The 24,735-nt window shown below is 49.6% G+C and overlaps 1 protein-coding gene across 3 annotated transcripts in view; it reads left to right on the top strand.

Moving 5' to 3' along the window:
* Window positions 1-2,872: 2,872 nt before the first annotated feature.
* Window positions 2,873-24,735, top strand: part of ANKS6 (ankyrin repeat and sterile alpha motif domain containing 6) — a 61,657-nt gene continuing 39,794 nt past the window's right edge. For 2 of the 3 annotated variants that reach the window (XM_059925148.1, XM_059925147.1), the window contains exons 1-8: window positions 2,873-3,253; window positions 10,570-11,066; window positions 15,972-16,016; window positions 16,714-16,918; window positions 17,934-18,040; window positions 20,101-20,249; window positions 21,564-21,762; window positions 22,540-22,589. In XM_059925148.1, the coding sequence (XP_059781131.1) occupies window positions 2,901-3,253; window positions 10,570-11,066; window positions 15,972-16,016; window positions 16,714-16,918; window positions 17,934-18,040; window positions 20,101-20,249; window positions 21,564-21,762; window positions 22,540-22,589 (1,605 nt within the window). In that variant the 5' untranslated portion in view covers window positions 2,873-2,900. Of the gene's footprint in view, window positions 3,254-4,504; window positions 4,578-10,569; window positions 11,067-15,971; window positions 16,017-16,713; window positions 16,919-17,933; window positions 18,041-20,100; window positions 20,250-21,563; window positions 21,763-22,539; window positions 22,590-24,735 lie in introns of those variants that run through there. The other variant, XM_059925149.1, reaches the window with a different exon arrangement.

Raw genomic sequence — 24,735 nt, 5'->3', positions numbered from 1 at the left:
TGGGACCTCCGGGGCTGGTTCTCTGGCCCCGTGGGATCTGTGAGCTATGAACAAAACCTCGTATTAAATCTCCTTTCTTCTTAAATTATCCAGAGGGTTAATTTCTGCTGCTTGCAATCAAGAACCTTGATTAATGCCTATAAGTAGGTGTGCATGTTTGAATATGTATGAAATATTTTTGGAAAGATAAAATAAATGTGAATATTGGTTATCTATGGGAAGTAGGACTGGGAAAGTGGGAAATGGAGGAGGAGGGAAAGGGGCTTTTGCTTTATGCCCGTTTGTATTGTTGGAATTTTTTCTTTTACCATGTATATTACTTTTACAGTGAAACAACTAGGTAGTAAAATATAAGAAAAGACACCTGAATAAATACAATAAGACACGGAAGCAATTGCTCAGGATTTTCAAGGAACCAAGTCTTCATTAGACATTCAAAAGAAAGTCATCCTCAACTCTGTTGTGGTGAACAGAGCCAAATGTGGAAATGAGTGACAGTGTTTGTTTAATTAATTAATTAATTAATTATTTTGGTTGCACAACTTGCGGGATCTTAGTTCTCTGACCAGGGGTTGAACCTGTGCCCCCTGCAGTGGAAGCTCGTGGAGTCCTAACCACTGGACCACCAGGTAATTCCCCACACCTTGTTTTATTGTGCTTTCCTTTATCATGCTTCCCAGATGTGGCATCTTATAGACTGAAGGTTTGCGGCAACCCTGCATGGAGCATGTCTACCAGCACCATTTTTCCAACAGCATTTACCCACTTTGTGTCACTGTCACATTTTGGTAATTCTTGCAATATTTCAAACTTTTTCATTATTATTATATCTGTTATGGTGATCCATGATCAGTGATTTTTGATGTTACTATTGCAAAAAGATTACAACTTGCTGAGGGCTTAGATGATGGTTAGCATTTTTGGCAATAAAGTATTTTTAAATTAAGGTATTTACCTTGTTTGTTTTCTTAAAGACTATTGCACACTTACTAGACTACAGTATAGTATAAACATAACTTTTACATGCACTGGGAAACCAAAAAGTTGCATGACTCACTTTATTGCAGTGGTCTGGAACCGAACCTGCAATATCTCTGAGATATGCCTCTACCACCTCCCACATGGCCAAAATGATTAGCTCTATCCCTGAATCTCACCCACTCAAACACTTTCCATGACTCTCCTTTACTCACTGGCACTGAAGCATTTTGCAGTCTGAGCCCTGTGTATTTTCGAGACTTTTCCTCATTTTACGATTCGCCTAGAAGACCTTATCTTCCAGCCCTGCCGGCCCATATCCTAAGGGCATTACCATCTCTGATCTGCCAAAGCAATGACACTTATTCCTTCCTCATGCCCTCATCAAGTTTTGTTCTGTATTATAATTCTATATACTAGACTTAGTCATTTAACAGTCAAGTTAAATGACCTAGCACCTACCTTATGTCTAGCTTTTTGCTAGGCTTTGGGACCATAGCTCATAGTCTGTGGAAACCAATTACCCCAGATCAGAATGTTAAAAGTCTGTTACCGCGATGAGAATGTAATGTAAAGCAATTGGCTGGCAGGGCTGCTCTCGTTAGAATCTTTCTCTTTCCCTCTGCCTGGATTGCACTCTCTCCAAATGTTAGCATGACTTGACTGCTCAATTCCTTCAGGTCTCTTTGCAAATGTCACATTCTCAGTGATATCTTTTCTACCCAACCTATTATAAAATAACATCCCATCCTCTAACCCATTTACTTGGATTCTGTTATGTTCTATTTATTGTTTTAATAACACTCATCACCATCTGACGTACAAGTTACTTACTTGTTTGTGTATTCACAGCCTCTTTCCACTGTCAGGTCCAGGACAGCAGGGATTTTATTTTGTTCCCTGCAGCTTCTCCACAGCCTAAAACAGTGCCTGGCACACAGTAGGCACTCAGTAAATACTTGTCGAGAGTAGAAAGAGAATTGGACTAGATGTCAGAAGACCTGGGTCCTAGTCACAGCTCTCTGTGGGCTTTAGCAAAACACATCCTCTTTAAGCCTCAGGTGCCTCCTCTGTAAATTGGGGGTGATCATCTCGGCCCTTCCCCGCGGCTGACAGCGCTGCTGTTAAGGATCAAACAGCGCGTCTCAAACTTTAACGTGCCTCAGAATCACCTGGAGGGCTTGCTAGGATACCGGTGGCTGGGCTCTATACTCGGTTTCCTATTCAGTAGGTCTGGGTGGGATGAGAAAATGTGCATTTGTAAAATGTCCCAGATCGTGCTGCTTCAAGAACCACTGACGAAGAGAGATGAAGGTACAGAAGGTGCTTGTAGGCCTAACGCCCGTCCCAGACAAGTATGGTACTGATGGCCCGGCAGGACATTCTGCGAGGACAGAGTGGACGCATCTGTTCCTTAATTCAGTCAACGACCATTTAGGAGGCGCCAGGTTAGTGCCGGGTGCTGGGAGTCAGCGGCGCGTGCCACAGGCCAGGCCCGTGAGCCCGTGGACTCAGACCCTGGCCCAGTGGTTGGGAGCTCGCAGTGTAAGGAGGGTAGGGGCGGCCGCTCCGACCTCCGCACGCGGCGGGAAGTATCCGGAGCAGCGGGGAGGGCCGCAAGCGGGCGCCGAAAACGCAAAGGCAAACTCGAAGCTCGGCGGCGGACGCAGCTCGAAACTTCCCGGAACCCGCTGTCCAGCCCCCGCCTCCGCCCCCGCCCCCGACGCCGGCGATTGAGGCGTGCTCTCGTCCTGGGCGCGCGCCCGGCACACAGTAGGCGCGCGGCCCGGCCCTCCGCACGCGGCCGGCACACAGTAGGCGCGCGGGCGGGCGGAAGGGGGCGCCGGCGCGCGGTATCCGGGGGCGGAGCCGGCGGAGCCGGCTGGGCCAGCGGCGCAGACGGACGCGGGCCGCTGGCCGCGATGGGGGAGGGCGGGCTGCCCCCGGCTTTCCAGCTGCTGCTGCGCGCCTGCGATCAAGGCGACACGGAGACGGCGCGGCGGCTGCTGGAGCCGGGGGCTACGGAACCGGCGGAGCGCGGCGCGGAGCCCGAGGCGGGCGCGGAGCCGGCGGGGCCCGAGGCGTCCGGGCCCGGGGCGGGGGCGGCGGCCGGAGCGCCGGTGCCCGTAGATTGCTCGGACGAGGCGGGCAACACGGCGCTGCAGTTCGCCGCGGCCGGGGGCCATGAGCAGCTGGTGCGCTTCCTGCTGCGACGCGGCGCCTCGGTCAACAGCCGCAACCACTACGGCTGGAGCGCCCTCATGCAGGCGGCCAGGTGAGGGGTCCGGGGCGCCGGGGGGTCCGGGGTGGTGTCCAGCGGCCCTCGGGGCGCGGGCGGGCTCAGGCGGCCGGACCTGTCCGGCGGTCCCCCGCAGATGCCCCGGGAGATAAAGAGTGAAGGACTGGTTCGAGAGAATTGGAATGGTAAACTTTGAGTAGCTTGGGATACGACGAGAAGTGGACGCTCTTTTTAATAAAGTAAAATCCGAATCTTAGAAACATTGGCCTTTCAAAACACAATCTGGAGACAGCAAATAGAATCTTAGAGACGTAAAACCTTAGTGATGTCCATTTATTACTTCTTACAACAAGGGTTTTCTAAGAACCTACCTACCAACCCTAGCTTGGCGTTCGGGATGCTGTGGTACCCAGATAAAGTCCCCACTGGAGCAGCTCATATGCCATTGGGTAGGCCAGGTAAAGGAACAGCTTTCACGGGGAAAATTGGGGGAGCTTTTGGAGAGCAGACTCAGTTTCAGGAAGCGGGGGAAGGTTTCTGGTAAAGATGATGTATGTATTCAAGTCGAGACCTAAGGTTACCTAAGAATTGACCTGGACGGAAGAAGTGCAAGGTGGGAATGGGGTGATAGGAGGCCCGTGCAAAGGTTTGGAAGCCAAAGTGAAATAGACATTGGTAGGACTGCTAGAACGATGTTGTGGCTGGAAGGGGCTGGGAGTAGTGGGAGATGAGTCCTCTCTGGAGAGAAAGAGGCAGATGCACGGTGGTAAGGCTGCGAAAGGTGAGCTATTCTAAGGACACTGGGAAGTAATGGAAGGTTCTAGGCAGAGCAACTGACAGAATGAGATTTATGTTTGGAAAGATCACTTTCACTGCAGTGTGAGGATGGATTGGAGGGGTGAGCTAGAATCAGAAAGGCTGGTTAGGAGGGGATTGCAGCATTCCAGGAAGAGGTGATGGTGTCCTGGACCAGAGCAGAAATGGCGGCGCGAGAGCAAAGAAATGAGTTTGAGATGTACTCAGGAAGTAGGATGAACCGGACTTGAAACTCTGGTATACAGTGAAGTCTCTCACTCTTGTCAGCCAACTACTTAGGTCCCACCCAGTTTCTTGGAGAAATTCCCCAAGGAGGGAACAGAGGTCATTTGTAATTTTGATGGATATTGCCAAATTGCTCTCCATACAGGTTTATTAGTTTCCTATGGCTGCTGTAACAACTTACTACAAAGCCAGCAGCAATCACATCACTCCAACCCCTGCTTCGTCATCACATCTTCTGCCTCCTTTGCCTCCCTCTTCCACATTTAAAAGACCCTTGTGATTCCACTGAGCCCACCTGGATCATCTCCCCTATCTCAAGGTCAGCTGATTAGCAACCTTAATTCTATCTGCAACCTTAATTTCCCCTTTGCCATGAAACCTAACATATTTACAGGTTCTGGGGATTAGGATGTGGACATCTTTAGGGAGCCCATTATTCTGTTGACCACAGTAGTATTAACCAGTTTACCCTCCTGGCAGCAGTGTATGTGAGTGCCTTTTTTTTCCTGCAGCTTCTCCAACAGAGTATATTATCAAACTTTTGGATTTTTGTGTCTGATGAGTGAAAAATATCTCAGTGTGGCTGTGACTTGCATTTGTTAAATTGAGTGAAACGAAACATCTTTCCATATGTATGAGGCATTTGTTTTTCTAAAAGGCATTGAAATCACAACATTCTTACCCATAATCTTCTCATTGTGACCCGATTATATTTTATTTCTGAGTTCATTTCCAAGTGTTACATGGTTGTTCGAGTTTAATTTGTATTTCTGGAAAATTTTTATTCTGCATTATTTTCGTCGTTAAATTTATCGTTTTCAACTGCTGTGTGATATTCCATCCATGGGCACTACTGTGGTTTGCTTAATCATTCCTTAGCCCTTGGGTATTTATTTCAGTCTGTAAACACACCTAGGTAGCCCAGTTGTAACACTCGGGCTGCCCATTCACATGGGTAATGCAGTGTTTTATGCACCTATCAGTGTGTTGGGGCTCTTTGTCTTAAGACACTTGATTTCTTGCCCGGAGCAGTCTGGGGTGCCCATAAAACCTTCTGGGCTATGGACCTTACTTCTGAGGTTCCCTGTCTCTCTTAGTGGCCCCATCCACTCTTCCAGGCTTTAAAACTCCAGGTAGGTCCTCAGCCAAGTACCCGTCTGGGCCTTAGCATCTCTCCTTCCTCTCTGTTAGTCCAGGCCACACATTTATAAGTGGCCTCCCACTGCTCTCTCTTCTTCCAGGTGTGCCTTCTCTAATCCATCCTCTGCAGAGCTTCCAGATCTTTCTGAAATGAATGTTTGGTTGTGCCTCTCCTGTGATAGCTCCCCTAGTCAGAGCCCTTAGCATGGCATTTGAGGCTCTCACATTCGGACCTCTTCCCAAATCCTCTCTTCTCCTTTCCCCCTGGCTTCCTAAATTCAGGCCAAGATGATATCATCCAGGCCTTCTCTTGTGTCTCCCTGCGTGTTCTTTGTTTTTGTTTTTTTAAGTTAACGTTTGTTGAGCATTTACTGTATGCCAAGAATTTCATCTCCACTTCGTGAATGAGAATTTGACATTACAAAATCGGCTCATGAGCATTCAGCTAGTCAGCAGATTTGGGGAGTCCAGCCGCAGAGCCCTCACCATAACCATGTACTGGAAACCTCTTCTTCCCCTTCTCCCCTCAGTGAGTGAAGCCCCCCGCTTCCTCCCAGCTTAGTTTCTTCTGGGAAGCCTGCCATGATATCCCCCCTGTTCTCTGGTCTCTCAGCCCTGAGCAGGCCTCTGCAGTAGTGCCCACCACTCCCACGTTATAGCTGGTCACCTTTGTCAGTGACACCCAAACCTGGCCGCACATCAGAATCATTGGGATGCTTTTCCAAATCAGATTCCTGAGTTCCCTTTCTGGGATTGTGATTCAGAAGACCCAGGGGAGGGACAGGGACTCTGTGTGACAAGAGGCTCCCCAGCGACGATTCTCCCACATGGTAGGTTTGGGAGCCACTGACGCGCACCTAATCTCTGAACTCCCACCTGGAACCGAGGAGCCCTTAGTGAGCCCCAGGGGCCTTGATGAGTGAGATTTATGTCTGCAGCACCTGGTTTGCTGCAGGGTGTCTCAAAGACCCTGATCACCAATTTTTTGCTGTTAACCAAGTCCTGCAGGATGGTCAAAGTCATCTGATTAATTTCATCTAATGAAATTTGTTAACCTTGATGAGACAGGAGACTCAGAAGAATTAAGCTGAACTCTGCTAACTAATAATTTAACATTTTTAGAGGATTTTCCTTCTTCTCTACAAGTTGGTATTGTAAAAAGAGCTGGAATTTGTGGTCCAAGTGTCCTGACTTTGTCACTTGCAAATCGAAAGGCTCTGGACTAATTACGTTCCTCTTTATTCCTCCATTTATCTTACAGGTGCTATTTTGGAAGCGTTAGCTATGACATACTCTCTAATTTACTATGGTAGAATGTGATAGTCCTATGAGATGATGAGAATTGACTCAACCTGTAGCTGAGCCTAGACAGGGCCTGGGTACTTTAAAATTTATTGTACTCCAGTTTGTGATACTGACCATCTGGACTGTCTGTGCTGGGTTGTGCTCAAGCATTAGCTTGCCTAACCTGCATCAAGAGCTCAGTGTTGAGGAATAATATGTAGGGAGACTTACTAAAGGATACACAGTTTGTCTGACCCTTGGGTCAGGACGGCCAAGTGCATGGCTGTGTGCCGACACGTTCCAGTCTTGCGCTCTTTCTCCTTGAAAGTAGATGGGCCTCAGAGATGGTGCTCCCGGCAGCCACCACTTTCAATGAAGTGGGATACTATTTATCTTCCCAGCTCTCTGTGTTCCAAAGCTCGTCATTGGATCAGGACCATCAGAGGCCCTGTGCCTGGACTGCAGTTTGGTCTCTTGTGAGTGTTTTAGCATCAGAGATGGTTTCATTCATGTTTTTTTTCCTATTCTTAAAATGATAACCTTTGTTGAGCACTTAGTTTGTGTCAAGCACTGTGCTAAGTACTTCAAATGAATTAACTCATTCAGGCCACACAGAATCTGAGGAAGCAGGTACTGTTGCCGTCCCCATTTTACAGATAAAGAATTGAGGCTCAGAGAAGTTAGGTTACTTGCCCAAGGCCACACAGCTAGTAAGAGACAGAGTCAGATTCACACCTAGGCAGGTGCTCCAGAGCCTATGCTCCCAGCCTCTGCTCTCAGCCATGAATCCTGTAACTCACCGTTTTCCTCTCGGTGTTGGCCACAAGGAAGCCACTTGCCAAATTTGCTAAACACTAAAGGGACAGCTTATGTGGTATTTACTTTGGCTCTAATTTCACCCTTGGCTTCCTTACTTTCCTTCTCCTGCCCTTCACTTCTCCGCCTGCTAGCATGGCAGAGCTGGCCTCTCAGCCCAGGGCTTTGAGAGTGGGAGTGTGTGCCAGGTCTTTCGATACAGGTGTTAATTGCTGAAATTAATTGGTAATCGTAGCAGCTGCTCAGAAAGCCCTGAGCTTCCCTATCTTCAGTAATTACCTATTAGAAGCTTAGCATCCACAAAATTATCTCAGCCTTCATTGAATCCTTTTATATTTTCAGCCTAATTGAATGACCTGTTGGGCTACTCATGAGTTCAGAAAGCATTCCAAGTGTCAGCATTTCTGCTCAAATTCAGCGCTTTTCCTCCTCTGTGAGTTTGTTATACCAGAAGAAGTGGGGTTTGGGATTTTAGGGTCTAGGCTCAAGTTTTGACTCCATCACTTCCAAACTGAGAGATTCTGGATTATTGCTTTCCATTGTAATCTTCAGTTTCCTCATCTGTGAAATAGGCATTATCAGTTTATCTCAGGGCTTACTAAGATCCAATAGATAAAAACAGGATTTTTATCTGTTATCTGCTGTCAGGGATTATGCTAGATTTTATCTCATGCTTTATGATGAAATAGAGAAATCTTTTTTTTATTTTTTATTTTTTAAATTTTTTTGGCTGCGTTGGGTCTTAGTTGTGGCACGTGGGGTCTTTGTTTGCGGCCTGTGGGCTTCTCTCTAGTTGTGGCGTGCTGAGTTTTCTCTCACTAGTTGTGACGTGCGGGGTCCAGAGCACATGGGCTCTGTAGTTTACGGCACATGGGCTCTCTCGTTGAGGCACGAGAGCTCAGTAGTTGTGGGGCGCGAGCTTAGTTGCCCCGCGGCATGTGGGACCTTAGTTCCCTGACCAGGGATCGAACTTGCGTCCCCTGCCTTGGAAGGCGGATTCTTTACCACTGGACCACCAGGGAAGTCCCTAAATAGTGTAATCTTTTAAAGTTATCTACTCCAACGGAGGATACACCAGCTCTTCAGCCATTTCTGTTGCCTGTCTGGGGACCAGCCTCTGTGTGGTTATGCCAACTGTTCATTCACTCACTCATTCATTTGACAAAATTTACTTAGCTCCGCTGTGGGTCTTGTCCTTGGAGAGCACACAGTCTAACAGGAAGACACAATTATAGAAGGAGGGCCCAGGTACATCAGTAGGGGTGAGGACAGGGGATTGTGGGTATTCAAGTGAGGGACACCTGAACTGATGTGGGGAGATGATCTGGAAGCTGCTCAGAGGAGGTGGGATCTGAGCTGAATCCTGCAGCAGGATAACGGGTGTGCTTAGACCCGTAGACAAGGACAGGAGGGTACTCTGGTCAGCAAGGCAGGATGGCAGAGGCATGGGAGGAGTATAACTGCTGAGTGCAGGTGAGCATGGCAGTACAGTGTGGGAGTTGGGAGGAAGTAAGGTTGACAAAGTTGGCAGGCCTTTTCGGGCAGTGGGAAGTGGGAGAGTGGCCATGAGATTTAGGTTTGGGGAATATCATTATGGAGGATGGGCAGGGAGACAGGCTGGGGTTGCAGCTCTCCACATTTTTGCCAGATTCTGTCCACTCTTGGAGAAGAGGCCAGACAGGCCCAGTTCCCCTGTGGCTGGGGAAGCCAGTTCACCAAGCTCTCCCTCCGAGCTCCACAGGCTGAGTGACCCGGTGCTGTTCAGGTTCACGTCCCAGAAGGTATTTGTAAGTTCAAAACAGAGTTCAACCTTGGCTCTGCCTCCACAGGGAGGAGGGAGGCCCTGGGTTTAGATGAAGCACAAAACCACTTCCATAAAGGAGGGGAACGCCACAAGAGATTCATTGGAAAAGCTGCCTCGCAGATGCAGACCTCATGCCGGCATTACGGTCTTGTAAAACCTGGCACCGCCGGCCCCTCTCTTCTTGTTGTTCTTTCCTTTTAGTCCAAGACTCCTTCCAGCTCTGAGCCCAGAAAGATTGCGCCAACCCCAAACGCTGCAAAACAGAACTCTTCTGCCCTCTGGCGGCAGACGAAGGAAGAGATTTTGCTGGGAAAAGGCATCTGTTTTCCTCTTCCTGGTATTAGAGTTGGTGGGTGCGTGTCTGTCTCCCCAGCGTCCCAGCCAGGCAGTCGCTCAAGCTTCCCAGGAGAGGGTCTGGCCCAGATCGGATTCTCAGCCGCCAGCAGGGGACATTCCAGCCAGAAGGTGGCAGCAGGCCTCTGGCGAGAGGTGCCCCAGCCCGCCTGCGCTGACCACAGCTACGCCACACTTCTTGGCATGGGGTCCGCTGTCTCATCTCGAAGGACCTTCTGTGCATGTGTGTTTGGGGCTGGGAAGGGTAGACGTGAGTCAGACATGGGCCCTGCCTGTGGGGAATGAGAACACAGTCAGAGAGGGAGCTTACCCAGCTCTGAAGCAGAATCACACGAACTCTCTGCAATGTGGGAAGCAGCGTGGTGTAGGGGAAAGTGGGAGGGCAGCAGGATTCAGACAGACCTGGGTTCTGACCCTGTGGCCACCTCTCACCAGCTGGGTGACCTTGGCCTGTTGTGTGATCTAAAATGTTTAAATGATTACAATTATAATAGCTAACATTTATGTGGTGCTTCCTTTGGCCAAGCACTGTTCTAGGTGCTTTATGTATATTTTATATTTATATATATTAACTCATTTAATCCTCCACAGCCCTTGAAGTAGATATAATCATATCCCCATTTTAGAGATGAGGAAATGAAGGCACGAAGAAGCTAAAATTCTTTCTCCAGGTAATGCAGCTAGTGGATGGCAGAGCTGGATTGGAAACTAGACAGGGCAGTGGCTTGCCTTTGTGGTGGTGTGTATGCAGGGCCAGCACAGTGCCTGGCAGCAGAAGAAGGCCTTTGATTATAAGCAGCTATTATAACTTTAATAGTTAACGATTCAATAATTAATAATTAAATAATTACATGAGCTGTCTCCTCATCACTGCCCCATGTTTAGTGTCACTAATTGTCCATCTTCCTGGCAGATTTGGACATGTGAGCGTGGCACACCTCCTTTTGGATCACGGGGCTGATGTCAATGCCCAGAACCGGCTGGGGGCCAGTGTGCTCACTGTGGCCTCTCGGGGTGGCCACCTGGGCGTGGTGAAGCTGCTCCTGGAAGCCGGTGCCTTCGTGGACCATCACAGACCCTCAGGCGAGCAGGCGGGGGACGGCAGGGACGAGCTCCTGGACGTCACGGCCCTGATGGCCGCCATCCAGCATGGACACGAGGCTGTGGTGCGTCTACTGATGGAGTGGGGTGCAGACCCCAACCACGCGGCCCACACTGTGGGCTGGAGCCCGCTGATGCTGTCGGCACTCCTCGGGAGGCTTGGCACGGCCCAGCAGCTGGTGGAGAAGGGGGCCAACCCGGACCACCTCAGTGTGCTGGAGAAGACCGCCTTCGAGGTTGCACTTGACCGCAAGTACAGGGACCTTGCAGACTACCTGGACCCGCTGACCACTGTCAGACCCAAGACAGGTCAGGCTGCGCCACCGCTAAACTAGCCCCTCGTCCCGCTGTGGCCTCACAGAGGACCCCAGATTGTGTTTATAAATTTATTTATTTATTTATTTTTGGCTGTGTTGGGTCTTCGCCTCTGTGCAAGGGCCTTCTCCAGTTGCAGCGAGCGGGGGCCACTCTTCATCGCGGTGCGCGGGTCTCTCACTATCGCGGCCTCTCTTGTTGCAGAGCACAGGCTCCAGACGCGCAGGCTCAGTAATTGTGGCTCGCGGGCCCAGTTGCTCCGCGGCATGCGGGATCTTCCCAGACCAGGGCTCGAACCCGTATCCCCTGCACCGGCAGGCAGATTCTCAACCACTGCGCTACCAGGGAAGCCCCCCAGATTGTGTTTAAATGGCAAACGCCGAGGGGTGCCCAGACAGAAGGGCATGTGGAAATCACAGTGCAGCCTGCGGGGCAGTGGGACTTAAGATGTGCCATGGGGGAGAATCAGGCAGGGGTGCCTGCCACGTGCAGGTTCCTGGCCCACCCTCCCTCCAGAGAGTGATTTGGTAGCTCTCAGAAGAGCCTGGAAACCTGCACAGCAAGGCCCCTCCTTCCTAACCAGATGATTCTGGTGCAGGAGGTTCTGGGATCCTTCTAGAATGGGTCAGCAAACTTCTGTAAAGGACCAGATAATAAATATAGTATTTTAGGCTTTGTGGGCCACACAGTCTCTGTCGTAACCACTCAGTTCTGCTAGAATGAAAGCAGCCTACGTGATATGTCAAGGAGTGGGTGGGGCTGTGACCAGGAAAACTATCATTCTAAAAACAGGCATAGGGGTAGTTTTGGCAACCCCTGCTCTAGAACAGTGTGCCTAACCTCAGCTGCCAATGACCAGTCCCCAGAGACTAATTCACATAAAATTTAGCCTACTTTTCAGTTGTGTTTTTTCAACACCTATTACTGTATCCTGTTTCTTTTTTCTTTTTGCCATCTTTCTGGCACTTAAAGAGATGTCTAAACAATCCTTAGCAAATCTGCTACAGGACATATGTTTCAAAACCTCTAGTTCATCATGTGCAGTAGAATCGTGTAATGCAGAGTCACACAGCCTCAATACCCTCTGTCTGTGATGCTGTGATTTCAGTGGCAGGCCTGAGACAGCCTGGGCTGTAAGGCTGGGCTGCAGCATGTGAGCACGTAGGACTGAAAGGTAAAAATTGGAAGAAAAGGTCGTCAGACAGACAGGCTAAAAAGACTTGAAAGTGTTGAAAGGTTTGAACCATCCCAAGAATATGGAGTAGTCCTGTCAATCACTTTGTAAATCAACTACATTTCAATTAAAAAAAAAAATTCAAATGGCCAATAGAAAAAAAGTTCCATCAATCAAAAGATGCTGCACATTTGGGAAATGCTTATTAGAAATACACTATCGGGTCAAAAAACTCTGAAATAAACATGTTGAAAAACCCTGTAACAACAGAGAGATGGCGAAAATGAAGAGAACGCCAAACAGAAAGGAAAAAGAAGTAAAGTTTAGGAAAACCTATCTGGAGCCGGGAGACCTCTTTACTTTGTGCAGATTGGACAAGTGAGGTCCAGAGAGGAATAGAGGCTGGTCAAAGGTCACATACCGGTTAGAAGCTGAGTGACACTCAGAAGGTGAGGGAATCCATGGGAAGAGCACGGGGATGTGACTCCGCCCAGTTGCAGCACTTGTAGGGCCTCTGGGAGCTGGGCACGCTTGTAACTCTCTCTGAGCCTTCCTTTGCCTCTTGTGTAAAATGGGGTTAATGACAACCACCAGGTGGTCATGAGCAGAAAATAAGCTGGCCTCTGGGATGTGAGCCCTTGGGCTAGAATGTAATAGCAGTTCAGTGTTAGGTCCTGGGGAAGAGTTACAGTTGGAAGGTAGGGCTCCAGCCTCACACAGGGTATTTTCCTTGACGCAAGGCTGCTGCCTTCCTTTAAAGGCTTTGGTTCCGTTTGTCTCTGTAGCCAAGATCGGGAAGGGAACTGCCTTCTCACGTCCCTGCTGTGCCAATAGGCAGACTCTTACCTCGCCCCCCCCGGGGAGGTTGGCTTCAGCCATGTTGCAGGTGAGGGAGATCAGGCAACCCGCTCAAGGCCTCCACCCTAGAAGTCGACAGTCTGGAACTTGCACCCTGCCTGTAGCCACTGAGCTGTGCCTCTTGTACTGCTTATTCTCCTCCTTCCTCAGATTTCCCCCAGCCGGCGTTCTGGGGTCTTAGCTCCCCACGTGCCTCCTTAGGGACTGCCCTGGCACCCTGGGAAGGCGATGCCCTCATCTCCTCAAGGTGCGGTGGGGCAGACACAGTGGTGGGCGTGCCCAAGGTCACCCTCTACCAGGATCCACCCAGCCTTGCCCGTGCTGGCCAAGGGACCTTGGACCAGCTGCCTGCGTTCTCTAAGCTTCTGTTTCGTCATCCATAAGTGGGGGATGGGAGTACCCCCTGCCTCACAGGACTGCTGTGAGGATCAGGTGAGGTCCTCCCAGCCCAGAGGGAGTGCATGAGAGATGCTGGCAGCTGCCTCACCCCTGTTACTGTAGTCATCCTATTTGATGGGACCGGGTCATGGTTACGAGCAGACTTCCCCATCGAGCAGACCTGGGTTTGAGGCTCAGCTCTCCCACTTTGTGGCTGGGCGGCCTTGTTTTCATTGTCCCTCCAGGACTCCAGTGTCCTCTTTCATAAAACAGCCATAATAAATGCACTTACCTTGTGAGGTCCTATGAGCTGTGGTAAGATAATGCCTGTAAAATACATACCCCAGTGCCTGGCACATAAGAGCAGTGAGTGGAAGCTACCAAAATGGATTTTTATTGACCATTCATTCATTCCGTTACTCTGCAAGTATTTGAGTGCCTACTATGTACCAGGCACTGTTCTAGGCACCAGCAAACAAATCAGACCTAATCCCTGCCCTTGAGGACGTTGGCCTCTGTAGGCGAGACAGCCAAGAAACAGGAAATAAGCATATTAAATAAAATAAGTTACATAGTACAGTAAGTGGAAGTACCATGGTGGGGAAGAAAAAAAACAGGGGCGAGGTGGAGGGTGTGGGAGCAGTGGAGTTGGGACGATACAGGCCACCGTATGAAATAGGGCCGTTGGGTGGCCCCCTTGAGGTGAGAGTTCAGCCTACTTGCAGGAGCTGAGGAAGTGCTCCATGCGGCCTCTCAGGGAAGAGCCTTTGGGTAGGACAGCAGCAAGGGCAAAGGCTGTGTTACTAATAATGACAGATTATTAAATGAATAACGTTAGGCCCCAGCTTTTTTTGTGAGATGCCAGGAAATCCACCCCCCACCGGGGCCTTGGAGATCCCCAGCTCTCTCCCTTGCATTAGCTGCAGGACAGGATATCTTTGAGGCTGTAACTGTCATTGTGACACCCTCCCCACCCCCACTGTGGTTGTTCCTTGGGCTATGGAAGGGTCCCTGGAGTTGCTCTGATATTGATGCAAAAACTGGAGCCTGGAGTGAGGAAAGGACCAGCCCAGGGTCACTGGGCATCAGGCACAGCTTCCTGGGGTAAGACTAGACTGTCAGTGATTCACTTGTACCAGAAGGTTGCTTAGCAACCAACACTAGGGCCAGGTGACACACGCTTTTCTGTCAAAGGGTGTTGGCATGAGAAGGCCCTGGCCCACAGCAAATTAGACTCTTAAACACTTAAAGGAACGAGACATATTTTTTTAAACCAAAATACAGAATCATTTCTTAATAGTATTTCAAAGGCAAAATTAGACACTTGGTTCCATGGCCCTGTGTATACTTCCTTATAAGAGCCCTGGAGTTAAATAGTACCTTTTCTGGGGTGGGTGCTGGTCACTAGGAAAGATAATAAAAATTGCCCTTTTTTTTAGAATAGAGCCTAAGAATTTCTGAAGCATATTCCCATCTATATTATCCACCCCCGCAACCACCACATGGTCCCCATGTTAGTGTGTTGTCCCCACATTAATGATGAGGAGACAGATCTCTCTGGAAACATGCATTCAGATTCGGGTACTCTGACTCCAGACTCCGTGCTCCTTGTGCCACGCTGCACCTTCCTCCCAGGTGCTGGAGCGGGCTGATCTGGGATTTGGCCCAGAGTCACAGGTTTCCTCCTGCAGCTGCTGCATCCCCCCGGAGTTAGTCAAAGGAAGTCCTACATGTGCACACCAGCGAAGAGCCTGGTCATGAGGATGGATGCTTTCTGACAGGGAGGAGCAGGGTACCCGCTAGCCCAAGCTTCGAGGAAGATGACAGAGAGCAGGTGAGGGAGGGGCTAGCCCTGGGTGGGCGCAGCAAGGCCCAGCACGGAGACATCAGCTGGGTAGTCGCCTGCTGGGAGCTGCATCTGCAAGTCTGGGGTAGGGGTGACTTTCATAATCATTCAGATGGCTGCTTATTTGGGAAGGAAAGCAAATATTAGCATTGGCTCTTCTGGTGGCCACCACCATGACCTCCTCTGGGATTAGCTGCTCAGTGTCTCAGGGGTCCTCTGCTCTGGAATTACCTCATGGTTGTACATTTAGTTTTTAGAATAAAAGAATCATTGTTTCTTTTTAAAATCTTCATAGGAATCCAGATTTTCCCAAGACTATACTTTTCCGTTCTATATGAGAAAGGCCATCCCAAAGTTTGGAATGCCTAAAAATGGCTGCTTTATGAGTTGTGAGTTCGGGAAATGGTCTGCTCATTCATGTTTTCTTGGCCAGATGACCTCCCACAGTCTGTGTCTGAAGCATTTTCAGACACTTTGACAATAGCCCTTCCAGAAAGTCTGCTGGAGTCATCTCAGGTCTCTGATTAGACTGCTTTTGAGAAGCAGATCATTTTTAAAGCTAGGCTTGGTCGTTACACCCTTGTGACTTTTCTGTTGTTTCAGACCTTTCCGTGGTTAACTTGTAAAATCTTTGTTTACCCAGATGAGGAGAAAAGGCGACCTGATATTTTCCATGCACTGAAAATGGGTAAGCGCTTTAGAAAATCTTTTTTGGATATTTAAGAATACAGTGCTATTTTTTTCCAACCTAATTAATATTTATAGTCCTTTTCAAGGCCACCCAGAGTATTTGAGAAAGAAACAGGCATTTTGTTGTTTCCTGACTCTAGTTTCACCCAGGGAGTTTCAGACCCTGGAGTCTGGTAGTCATGCTGTTTTACACACAGATTCCAGACTGCTCTCTCAGGCCCCCTCTGCCTCTCTGGCTAAACCCTGTGGCTATGTCCTGGCTTTTACTTGCCTCTAAAATGCCTGGCTGCCCACCTACCCACTCCACTCTCTTTGTAATGAAGGGCTATTTAGCCTAATATTGCCTCTCCTGAAATAGACCCCCACCTCCAGGAAGCTCGCCCTTATCCTCACCTCTCAGGGAGACCTGAGCTCTCCTTCTGCGTGCACATTGCCCTTCATCACCATTCTTTTAAGATATCAATAACATTTCTCTCTTTTGGTAAAGCTGTTTGTGTGCTTGCCTCCATCCCTCGTAGACGGAAGGATTTGAGAGTGTGGGCTACCTCTGACTCACCTTTGTAGCCCCTGCGATGCCCAGTAGCCCAGTGCAGAGGCTGGCTTAGCACATCTGTTACGTGAAACCACTGGGTAAATAATCCTGCAGTACCAGGCCCACGGATCACCAGGACTTCTGCTTCTGCTTCTGTTTGCAGGAAACTTCCAGCTGGTCAAAGAGATTGCCGATGAAGACCCCAACCACGTGAACCTGGTTAACGGGGATGGGGCGACCCCACTGATGCTGGCAGCTGTCATGGGGCAGCTGCCTCTGGTGCAGCTACTGGTTGAGAGGCATGCTGATGTGGACAAGCAGGACAGCGTGCATGGCTGGACAGCCCTCATGCAGGCCACCTACCACGGGTCAGTGCCAGCTCCACTCCCTCAGTGGGGAGGCTAAGATGTCCCAGGCTGAAATAGGGTTCCTGATGGGTTTCTGGTACCGAGATGCTACAGATAAGCCCCCCAATTATGAAGATGTTGAGGCACTCAAAAAAGACTAAAAGCCACGCAGGCTCAGTCTATCCTGCATTCCTACCCTTTGTGTCCAGATTTCCTGTTGCCTTGGCACACAATTTCACCTGTGGCCATGAGAAACCATGCAGAAGGAAGGTTTTATACTGAAAGATAAGTTTCTGTGGGTTGGTTTCAGTTGAGCGAACAGATTAGTTCTTTTGGAGTTTCACATTGATGTATATAGCAGCCCGTCTGTTGCCCCTGTTGGGAATGAATATGGGCCATTTGTACCACTGGCTTCTCGTCTGATGGTGAGGCTTGTCCTAGCCCTCGTTTTGAATAGGCATCAGCGTCGACTGGTGCTTCTGTATCACTTCTCATCCAGTCATCCCTCTGCCCTCCTGGATGCCTCCTCCTTGGGGTGGGCTTGACCAAGAGGCAGGGATCTGCATACAGCCTTATACCTGCTCAGTGATCTGATTCCAAATTAGGGGCTCCACCCTTGTCCTGCTTCAGGTGATCAGAGCAGTCTCCTGCGTCCTTTTGAAGTGGTTTCTTTCCTCATTTGATAGGCCTCAGACTTCCACATCAAACACCCTGGGCTGCAGGAGGCTTCACGTTTCAGCTGCAGGAGTCCTGATTTGGGGCTGGAGGGGCAGGGCCTGCATGTGGTCCTGGGGGCCAGTACTTTTGGGGCAGAGCCCTTGGTTTTTGTTTTGATTGTGGAAGGAGCACTCAGGCTTTGATTTCTGTCATGGCTGACCACAGTGTAGGGAACAAGGGCTGGGAGACACAGCTTTCCAAGCCCTTTTACAGGTGCAGAGATGCTGCTGTAGTTAAAGCCACCACTCATGTTGCCCAGAAGCAAGGCCGTGCTTTCCCTTTCAGTGGGTCTCACTCTGGCTTTTTCTGTCTTCCACAGGAACAAGGAGATTGTCAAATATCTGCTAAACCAAGGAGCTGATGTCACTCTTCGTGCAAAAAACGGGTACACGGCCTTTGACCTAGTGATGCTGCTGAGTGATCCTGGTGGGTTGTTTCTGGAAAAGAGTTTTAAGCCTGCCGGGTTCTCTGGCTGGAAATCGAGATAATCACCTGTGATTAAGCACTTGCTTATTCAAGGGGGAAGCCACTCTCAAACTCCCAGAGCTCCCCACACAGCCTCAGGCAAGTCTTCGCTCCTCCCAAGGAGGGCGGAGCTGGGACCAGGTAGTCCCTGAGGCCTCTCTCGGCTCCAGCCTTCTGGGAGTGTCCAGGAGGGAAGGCCTTGGCAGTCCGCACAAATCCTAGATTGGTATTTGTGCTCCCAGCCAGAACCTGATTGACTCAGGAGGAAACAGGCCCCTCTCACGAGCAGAATCAGACGAAGCAGTGACCCCCGTGGCTTAATTGTGTAGGTGGAGGCTCCAGGTCAAGGGTCCTGTGATGGAGGTGTCGCCATTACTAAGCCCCCAGCTGGCACTTCAGACCCTCCCCCACTTTGACAGGCCTTCCTCTGGGACCTGGGGCTTCCAATTAGCCAGCTCAGGGGGCAGGGTCTGTCTTACCTATTGTCTCTCTTGTGACCCCCGAGTTTCAGCCCAGAGCGGGAAAAGCTGGGAGGCCCTCCTGGCCCGCAGGCTCTGAGCCCTGAGCCAGATTCTAACTAGCTGGCGGTGGAAGGGAGGACTTTGCCTCCTCAGTGTCCGGTGGAGGGACTCCTGCGGCCTCCCTTAGCTGTGGAGGTGGCAGGCCGAGTGCCATTCCTCACCGCCAGCATCACCTCCCTCACCACCCTCCCCTCCTGCGGGCCCCACGCATCAAAGATACGTGCTGGTCCTGTTGTATCCTGGAAGAGCAGGGAGGGAAGCAGAGCTTCTCGTCTGCTTGTAGAGGGGAGGGGCCCGGAGTCTGGGAAGACTTGAGCCCTGCTAGAGGGGTAGGGCCCTCTACCCAAGTGCAGTGATCTCGCTCCTCACGCGCCTAGGGTTCACATCATTCGCAATCAGTCTCCCGGGGACCCCGGGCTCCTCGCACACACGCTTTCCTCTGAAAGACTCGTCTCTTTCCCTGTGTCTCTTCCCGCCCCACCCCTTCTCCCCCACTCCCTTTACCAATAAAACAATCTACCCCAATGGATTTTTTTTTTCCTAGTGGGTTTAAAAATGAAGTTTTTGCCTGAAATTTTCAAAGAAACACATGCTTATTATTGAACACTTGGAGAGAAAAAAAGGAAACAGTCATCAAGAGAAAAGCATATTAATAGTTGGTAGTATTTTCTTCTCAGTCCTGTTTGTTGTTTTTTCAATAGCCTAGTTGAGTTAATAATAACTAATACTACTTAACCTTTCTTAAGCACTTACTGTATGTTAGGAACTACCTCAAATCCTCCAGATACCTTTATGTGGTGATACTAATGTCACCTCTTAATCTACCTGCAGTTACATGGCCAGGGAGGAACAGAGGCAGAATTCAAACCTCGGTCATCTGGCTGTAGAGCCTGTACTTTTTTTTTTTTTTTCTAAACAACAGCTGTTTTATTTTACTTATTATTTGTTTTTAATAAATTTATTTATTTATTTTTGGCTGCGTTGGGTCTTCGTTGCTGTGCACGGGCTTTCTCTAGTTGCAGCAAGTGGTCTTCGTTGCAGTGCACGGGCTTCTCATTGCGGTGGCTTCTCTTGTTGCGTAGCACGGGCTCTAGGCACGCGGGCTTCAGTAGTTGTGGTGCACGGGCTTAGTTGCTCTGCGACATATGGGATCTTCCCGGACCAGGGCTCGAGCCCGTGTCCCCTGCATTGGCAGGCGGATTCTTAACCACCGAGTCACCACGGAAGTCCCGAGCCTGTACTTTTTTAAACCCACCACCCCTCTGCCTTCCTAGGACAGGACTTTTGGCTTTTATTTCTGGTTAAGTGGGTTAAACCCTGCTCACCTGTTTGCCACCTTTTGAAGAGCCAGTGGAGAGGCAGGGACACCTTGATCCTGGAGTAACACAGGCTCTGGAGCTGTGGTGCTGAGTTCTCAGGCTGATGGGGGTCATCTTGGGCCCCCACCCCATGGCCCGACAGACATATTTGCAGGTAAAATGCTGCCTTTTGTGTCCATAGACACGGAACTTGTTCGACTGCTGGCATCTGTCTGCATGCAGGTGAATAAAGACAAAGGCCGGCCCAGCCACTCACCACCCCCGCCCCACTCGAAGGTCCGACAGCCCTGGAGTGTCCCAGTGCTGCCTGATGACAAAGGCGGACTTAAGGTTTGCCTTTTCTTGTCTTAAATGGCGTCAGAGAGCCAAGCCAGAATGGGTGAAGGGGGGAGATGCTTGCCGCTTCCTTGTTACCCAGGGCTGGTGTAGGCTGGGGTGGGGGGCCCAGTAGGGTCAGGAAGTAAGCTGAAGGTGAACAATAGGGAACGGTGGGGACCAGGGAAAACTGGGGTGATCGTAACCACTTAGTGGCCTTAGTCGCTGCTTTGCAAGTATGTGGGTCCATGTTGCCACATGCTCCCATCTTTTTCAGGAGAAACTAGAAACCCAGATTTTGATGCAGAGACACAATTTGTAAATGTAGGGAATTTAAACATTTTTTTTGCATGATGTAGTACTGAGCTGGCCAACCTTGAACACCTCTTCTTCCAGGCCATCTGTCTGTGGCCTGTGCTTTAGTGTGGAAAGTATTTGCTGATTGCACCATTCTAGGATCTCCCTGCGGTCCACAGGCCCCCGTCAGCTTCTTCTAGAAGCCTCAAAACCAAGCTCCAGTTGCCTATTTCTAAACTGCAAGCTGAATGTTTCTCTTTGAATTTCTTACCCTCACGGCCCTGCTCTGCTTGTTGGAAATCAAAATTATTTTTTCCCTTGTCCTGGCTGGGGTTCCAGCACCTTCTCAGATCTGCAGACTTAGCATTCTTCTCATGTTCGTCACTCACTCAGGCCCCTGGATTCTTCCTCACAGTGTTGTTTGCATAGATCTCTTCATTCCTGCCTCACTGCCATCTCTGTAGGCCAGGCCCTCACAGCCTCCCTTTGACGCTGTGCCAGTAACCTCTGAGCTATCGTGGGGTTATGTAGACACCCTAGGGGTGGCACCTGTCCTCTCTTTAGGTGGGAAGGCATCAGCTACAGGAGCAGATGGTCCAGGCCTTGGTGTGGACACCCTGACACCTCTCACACTGTTACTGGAATAGGGGGAAGGAGGTTATGCAGTTATAGACGTTAAGGTGTTTGGCATTGCCTCTGTGTCCATCTGTCTGTCCCTGTTTGACTGTAAGACATTGAGCAAGTTGACATCCCTGGGTCTGTGTTTCTCTATCTGTGCAATAAGGAGATTGATTAGAAGAGGGTTAGCAAATAGGGTTCACTGCCAATTCCAGCCTATTGGAAAGGCCCCCTAAGGGCTGGGTCAGGAAGGATTTAGAGAGAACCATGGCTTTTGGGAAAGGGTGCTATGGTTGATTGGTAATGCCTGCAGTGGGCCCAGGAGGGGGTAGGGGAAGCACGTGTGGAGTGTGGTCACCGTCCCTGGGCTAGGTGTTCTTGGGGCATGACCTCTGCTCTGCACTTCCTTGGCAGTCCTGGTGGAACCGAATGTCCAATCGGTTCCGGAAGCTCAAACTGATGCAGACACTGCCCCGTGGGCTGTCCAGCAACCAGCCATTGCCTTTCTGTGATGAGCCAGAGCCAGCACTGGACTCCACAATGAGGGCGCCCCCCCCAGACAAGACGAGCCGCTCTGGGCTCCCCGATGTGACCCCCACGACCAAAGACAATGGTAAGAAGAAGTTGCATGTGTGGTAGAATTTCCAAAATAGTCAAACCCTGAACCTTTTTGCCCTCATCCTCTTCCCTTTGTCCCACCTCCTGGGCTGATGCCAGAGGTGAGATGCTGTTGGAATGTGACACTGGGGCAGAGTGGCTGGTCTGGCAAAGAAGGGACATAACTGTTGTTAGTGTGGTAGAATGGGGAAGCTGGTAGCACGAGTCCCAGGCTCCTGTCCCATATGCCCTGTTGAGAGACCACTGGCCAGTCACTGCCTCTCTCTTGCCTTCGATCGGTGATTTTCCCACCTGCCGAATGTGATTGGTCTTGCACCGACAGTGTTTTGAAATAGAGTGAATTACCAGGGTTGGGCTGGGGTTAGTGAGCTCCCCACCACTGGAGGTATTCAACAGATTGGATGACTTTGCCAGGGCACTGAAGGAGATTCCCACACTGGTTGGGACGTCAGTTAGATCAGATCCCTTCTAACAGTCAGACTTCCCACACCCAGACTAGATCCTTTGGCACCACTGTTTGAGACAGACTATTGAGCTGGAGGTACCACTGTCTGACCCAGCATGCAGTGGTTTATGGAAAAGCTGAAAACACACTCTAAGATACCTTTTAAGTGCTTTCCTTCTATTCAGATATAGAATACCAATTATTATTAAATATTTAATCACTCAGGAGAATTGGTTTTCCAGGATGAAGGCTGACCTGGCCACTTGTCTTCATGACGTGAACTCTTTGCGGGGGGGTCATTTCAGGAAACTTCTATTTGTTTCTCAGGTCCTGGGAGCACAAGAGGAGAAAAGGAAGATGTGTTATTGACAACCATGGTGAGTGTGGGGCTTTTCTAAAAACATTTCAGGTCTCTACCAATCATTAGGGGATTGATTTCTAAGTAGGGATGTAGGCGTTTGTCTTTCTCTGTGGTGGTTACAGATGGGGTTGATATCAAAATGTGTAACGGTGGGTATATCTCTGGCACCGAGAAATCAGGACAGATGCCAGCCCTGAATTGCAGGTAAGGCTGTGCTGGTGCTTAGCAGCCAGAGGTAATCCCCGATCATGTTCTCAGGGAGGCAGTACTGAGGACAGGGGCCTTGTAGGGATAGGAATTGATGGGTGACATTGAACTCACCCTTTTGGTTATGGAAAGCCAAGGAGAGAGGAGTCAAAGAGGCGGGTGTGTTTCCAGCCTGAGAGAGGCCTCAGTTTCCTCATCTATAACTTAGAGATGTATCAGGATTAGGTTCAGCTATGAGTAACAGAAAATCCCCAAATAACTGGCATAAATATATGACAGCATCACATTTCTGTCACGTAAGTGAAGTTCAAGACTAGTTCATTGTTCCATAGAGTTTGGGACCTAGGCTCCTTTTACCTGTTGGTCTCCCAGCCATGGCTACTACTACCAAGGTCACCTTTTGGTCCAAGATGGCTGTCAGAGCTCTGTCCATTACTACCTCACTCCAGCTGACAGGAAAGATGAGGGGAGAAGAGGTGACCATAGGCACATGCCAGGTGTCTTCAAAGAAGTTTCCTGGAAACTCACATATCACTTTTGCTTACATTAAATGGGCCAGAATTTAGTCACATGGCCTATTCACACTGCACAGGAGGCTGGGAAATGAAGTCTTTGTTCCGAGTGGTCGTGTGCCCATCTAAATATCAGGTGTGTCTGCTGAGGAAGATATCGGGGATGGACATTAGGTGATAGCTAGCCTCCTCTACTTAGGGGATGCTATCTCTCATGGTTGTGGTTTTTAAATGAGATCATCCCCAGGAAGTTCTTAACATAGTGGCTGGCCCAGAATGAGCTCTCATTTATCTACTGTGTGACCTTGGACATGTTACCTCACTTCTCTGGGCTTCATTTCTCTTCTCTGAAGTGAGAGTCTCCTGGTTGGAGTTGGGCTCAAGTCCCTTTAGCTCTGAGGCCCTAATCTGGAGGCTGGCCAGGAGAGGGCAGTATTGGCGAGAAGAAGGGAGCAGAGGAGCCCCTAAAAGGCTAAGCTGCCCCAGGACCTGCGGAGCCCTGACCAGGATCTGCCCGCTCTGCCCTGCTGTGTAATAGGTGTAAATTGGTGTCTGCACACTGACTGTGGGACTTGTACCACCCAACATTTGATAATGTTATTAAATAGCAATAATTACTTTCAGTATGAAGACAGAAATGCTGTTATTGAAATTTTGGAAGATGCAGTAAAGTATAAAGAAAAATAAAATTGCCCTTGATCACAAATCCAGATATAATCATGATTGACATTTTGTGGCATATATCTTTTGAGTATTTTTCCTAATCATTTTTTCACATCTGTGAATATGATATCATGTTATATATAGTAAACAAATACTTAACACAGCACTAAGTATGTACCAGCCAAATGCTTATTAAGTATTTGCAGCACTTTATATATATTCACTCACTTAATATCCCCAACAACCATGCCAGGTCAGGCACTGTTATCTTCCCCATATTGTGCTGAACCTGGTGTATTAACAATTTGTCATGACCATCTTTTCTGTGTCAGAAACACTCTTTGGTCCCGTCACATCCAATGGCTGCAGGATGAACATTCCATCATGGGACTGTGCCCTCATCTCTTTATCTAAGACTGACCTGCTGGGCTTTGGGGTTCCTAGTTTTTCATTGTTTTAACAGCTCTGATGAATACCCTTAAGCAGATGAGGTTGTCGAGGTCCAGAGGGGACAGCCCTTATTCACAGACTCTCAGAAAAGCAGGACAGAGCCAGGGTGGGAGCCCAGGATGCCCACCCTCCCATCTTGTTGCTCTCCTGTCCCACCTCCTCATGCCCTCTAGAGGGCACCAATGTGCCTGCCTGCCCCGTGGCAGATGGAGGATGGCCACGGTGCTCTGCTGAGTGGGCGTTTGCAGCCATCCTTGCGGAGGTGCCCACCTGCCTGGCCCCCGAGGCAGGTTTAGCTGTGGTATGCCCTTCCCTGCAAAGCACCATCTG

This window comes from Balaenoptera ricei, chromosome 6, assembly GCF_028023285.1.
Source record: "Balaenoptera ricei isolate mBalRic1 chromosome 6, mBalRic1.hap2, whole genome shotgun sequence".
Taxonomy (NCBI): Eukaryota; Metazoa; Chordata; class Mammalia; order Artiodactyla; family Balaenopteridae; genus Balaenoptera; species Balaenoptera ricei.
The sequence above is the reverse complement of the archived record's forward strand: the minus strand, read 5'-3'. Positions and strand labels throughout refer to the sequence as shown.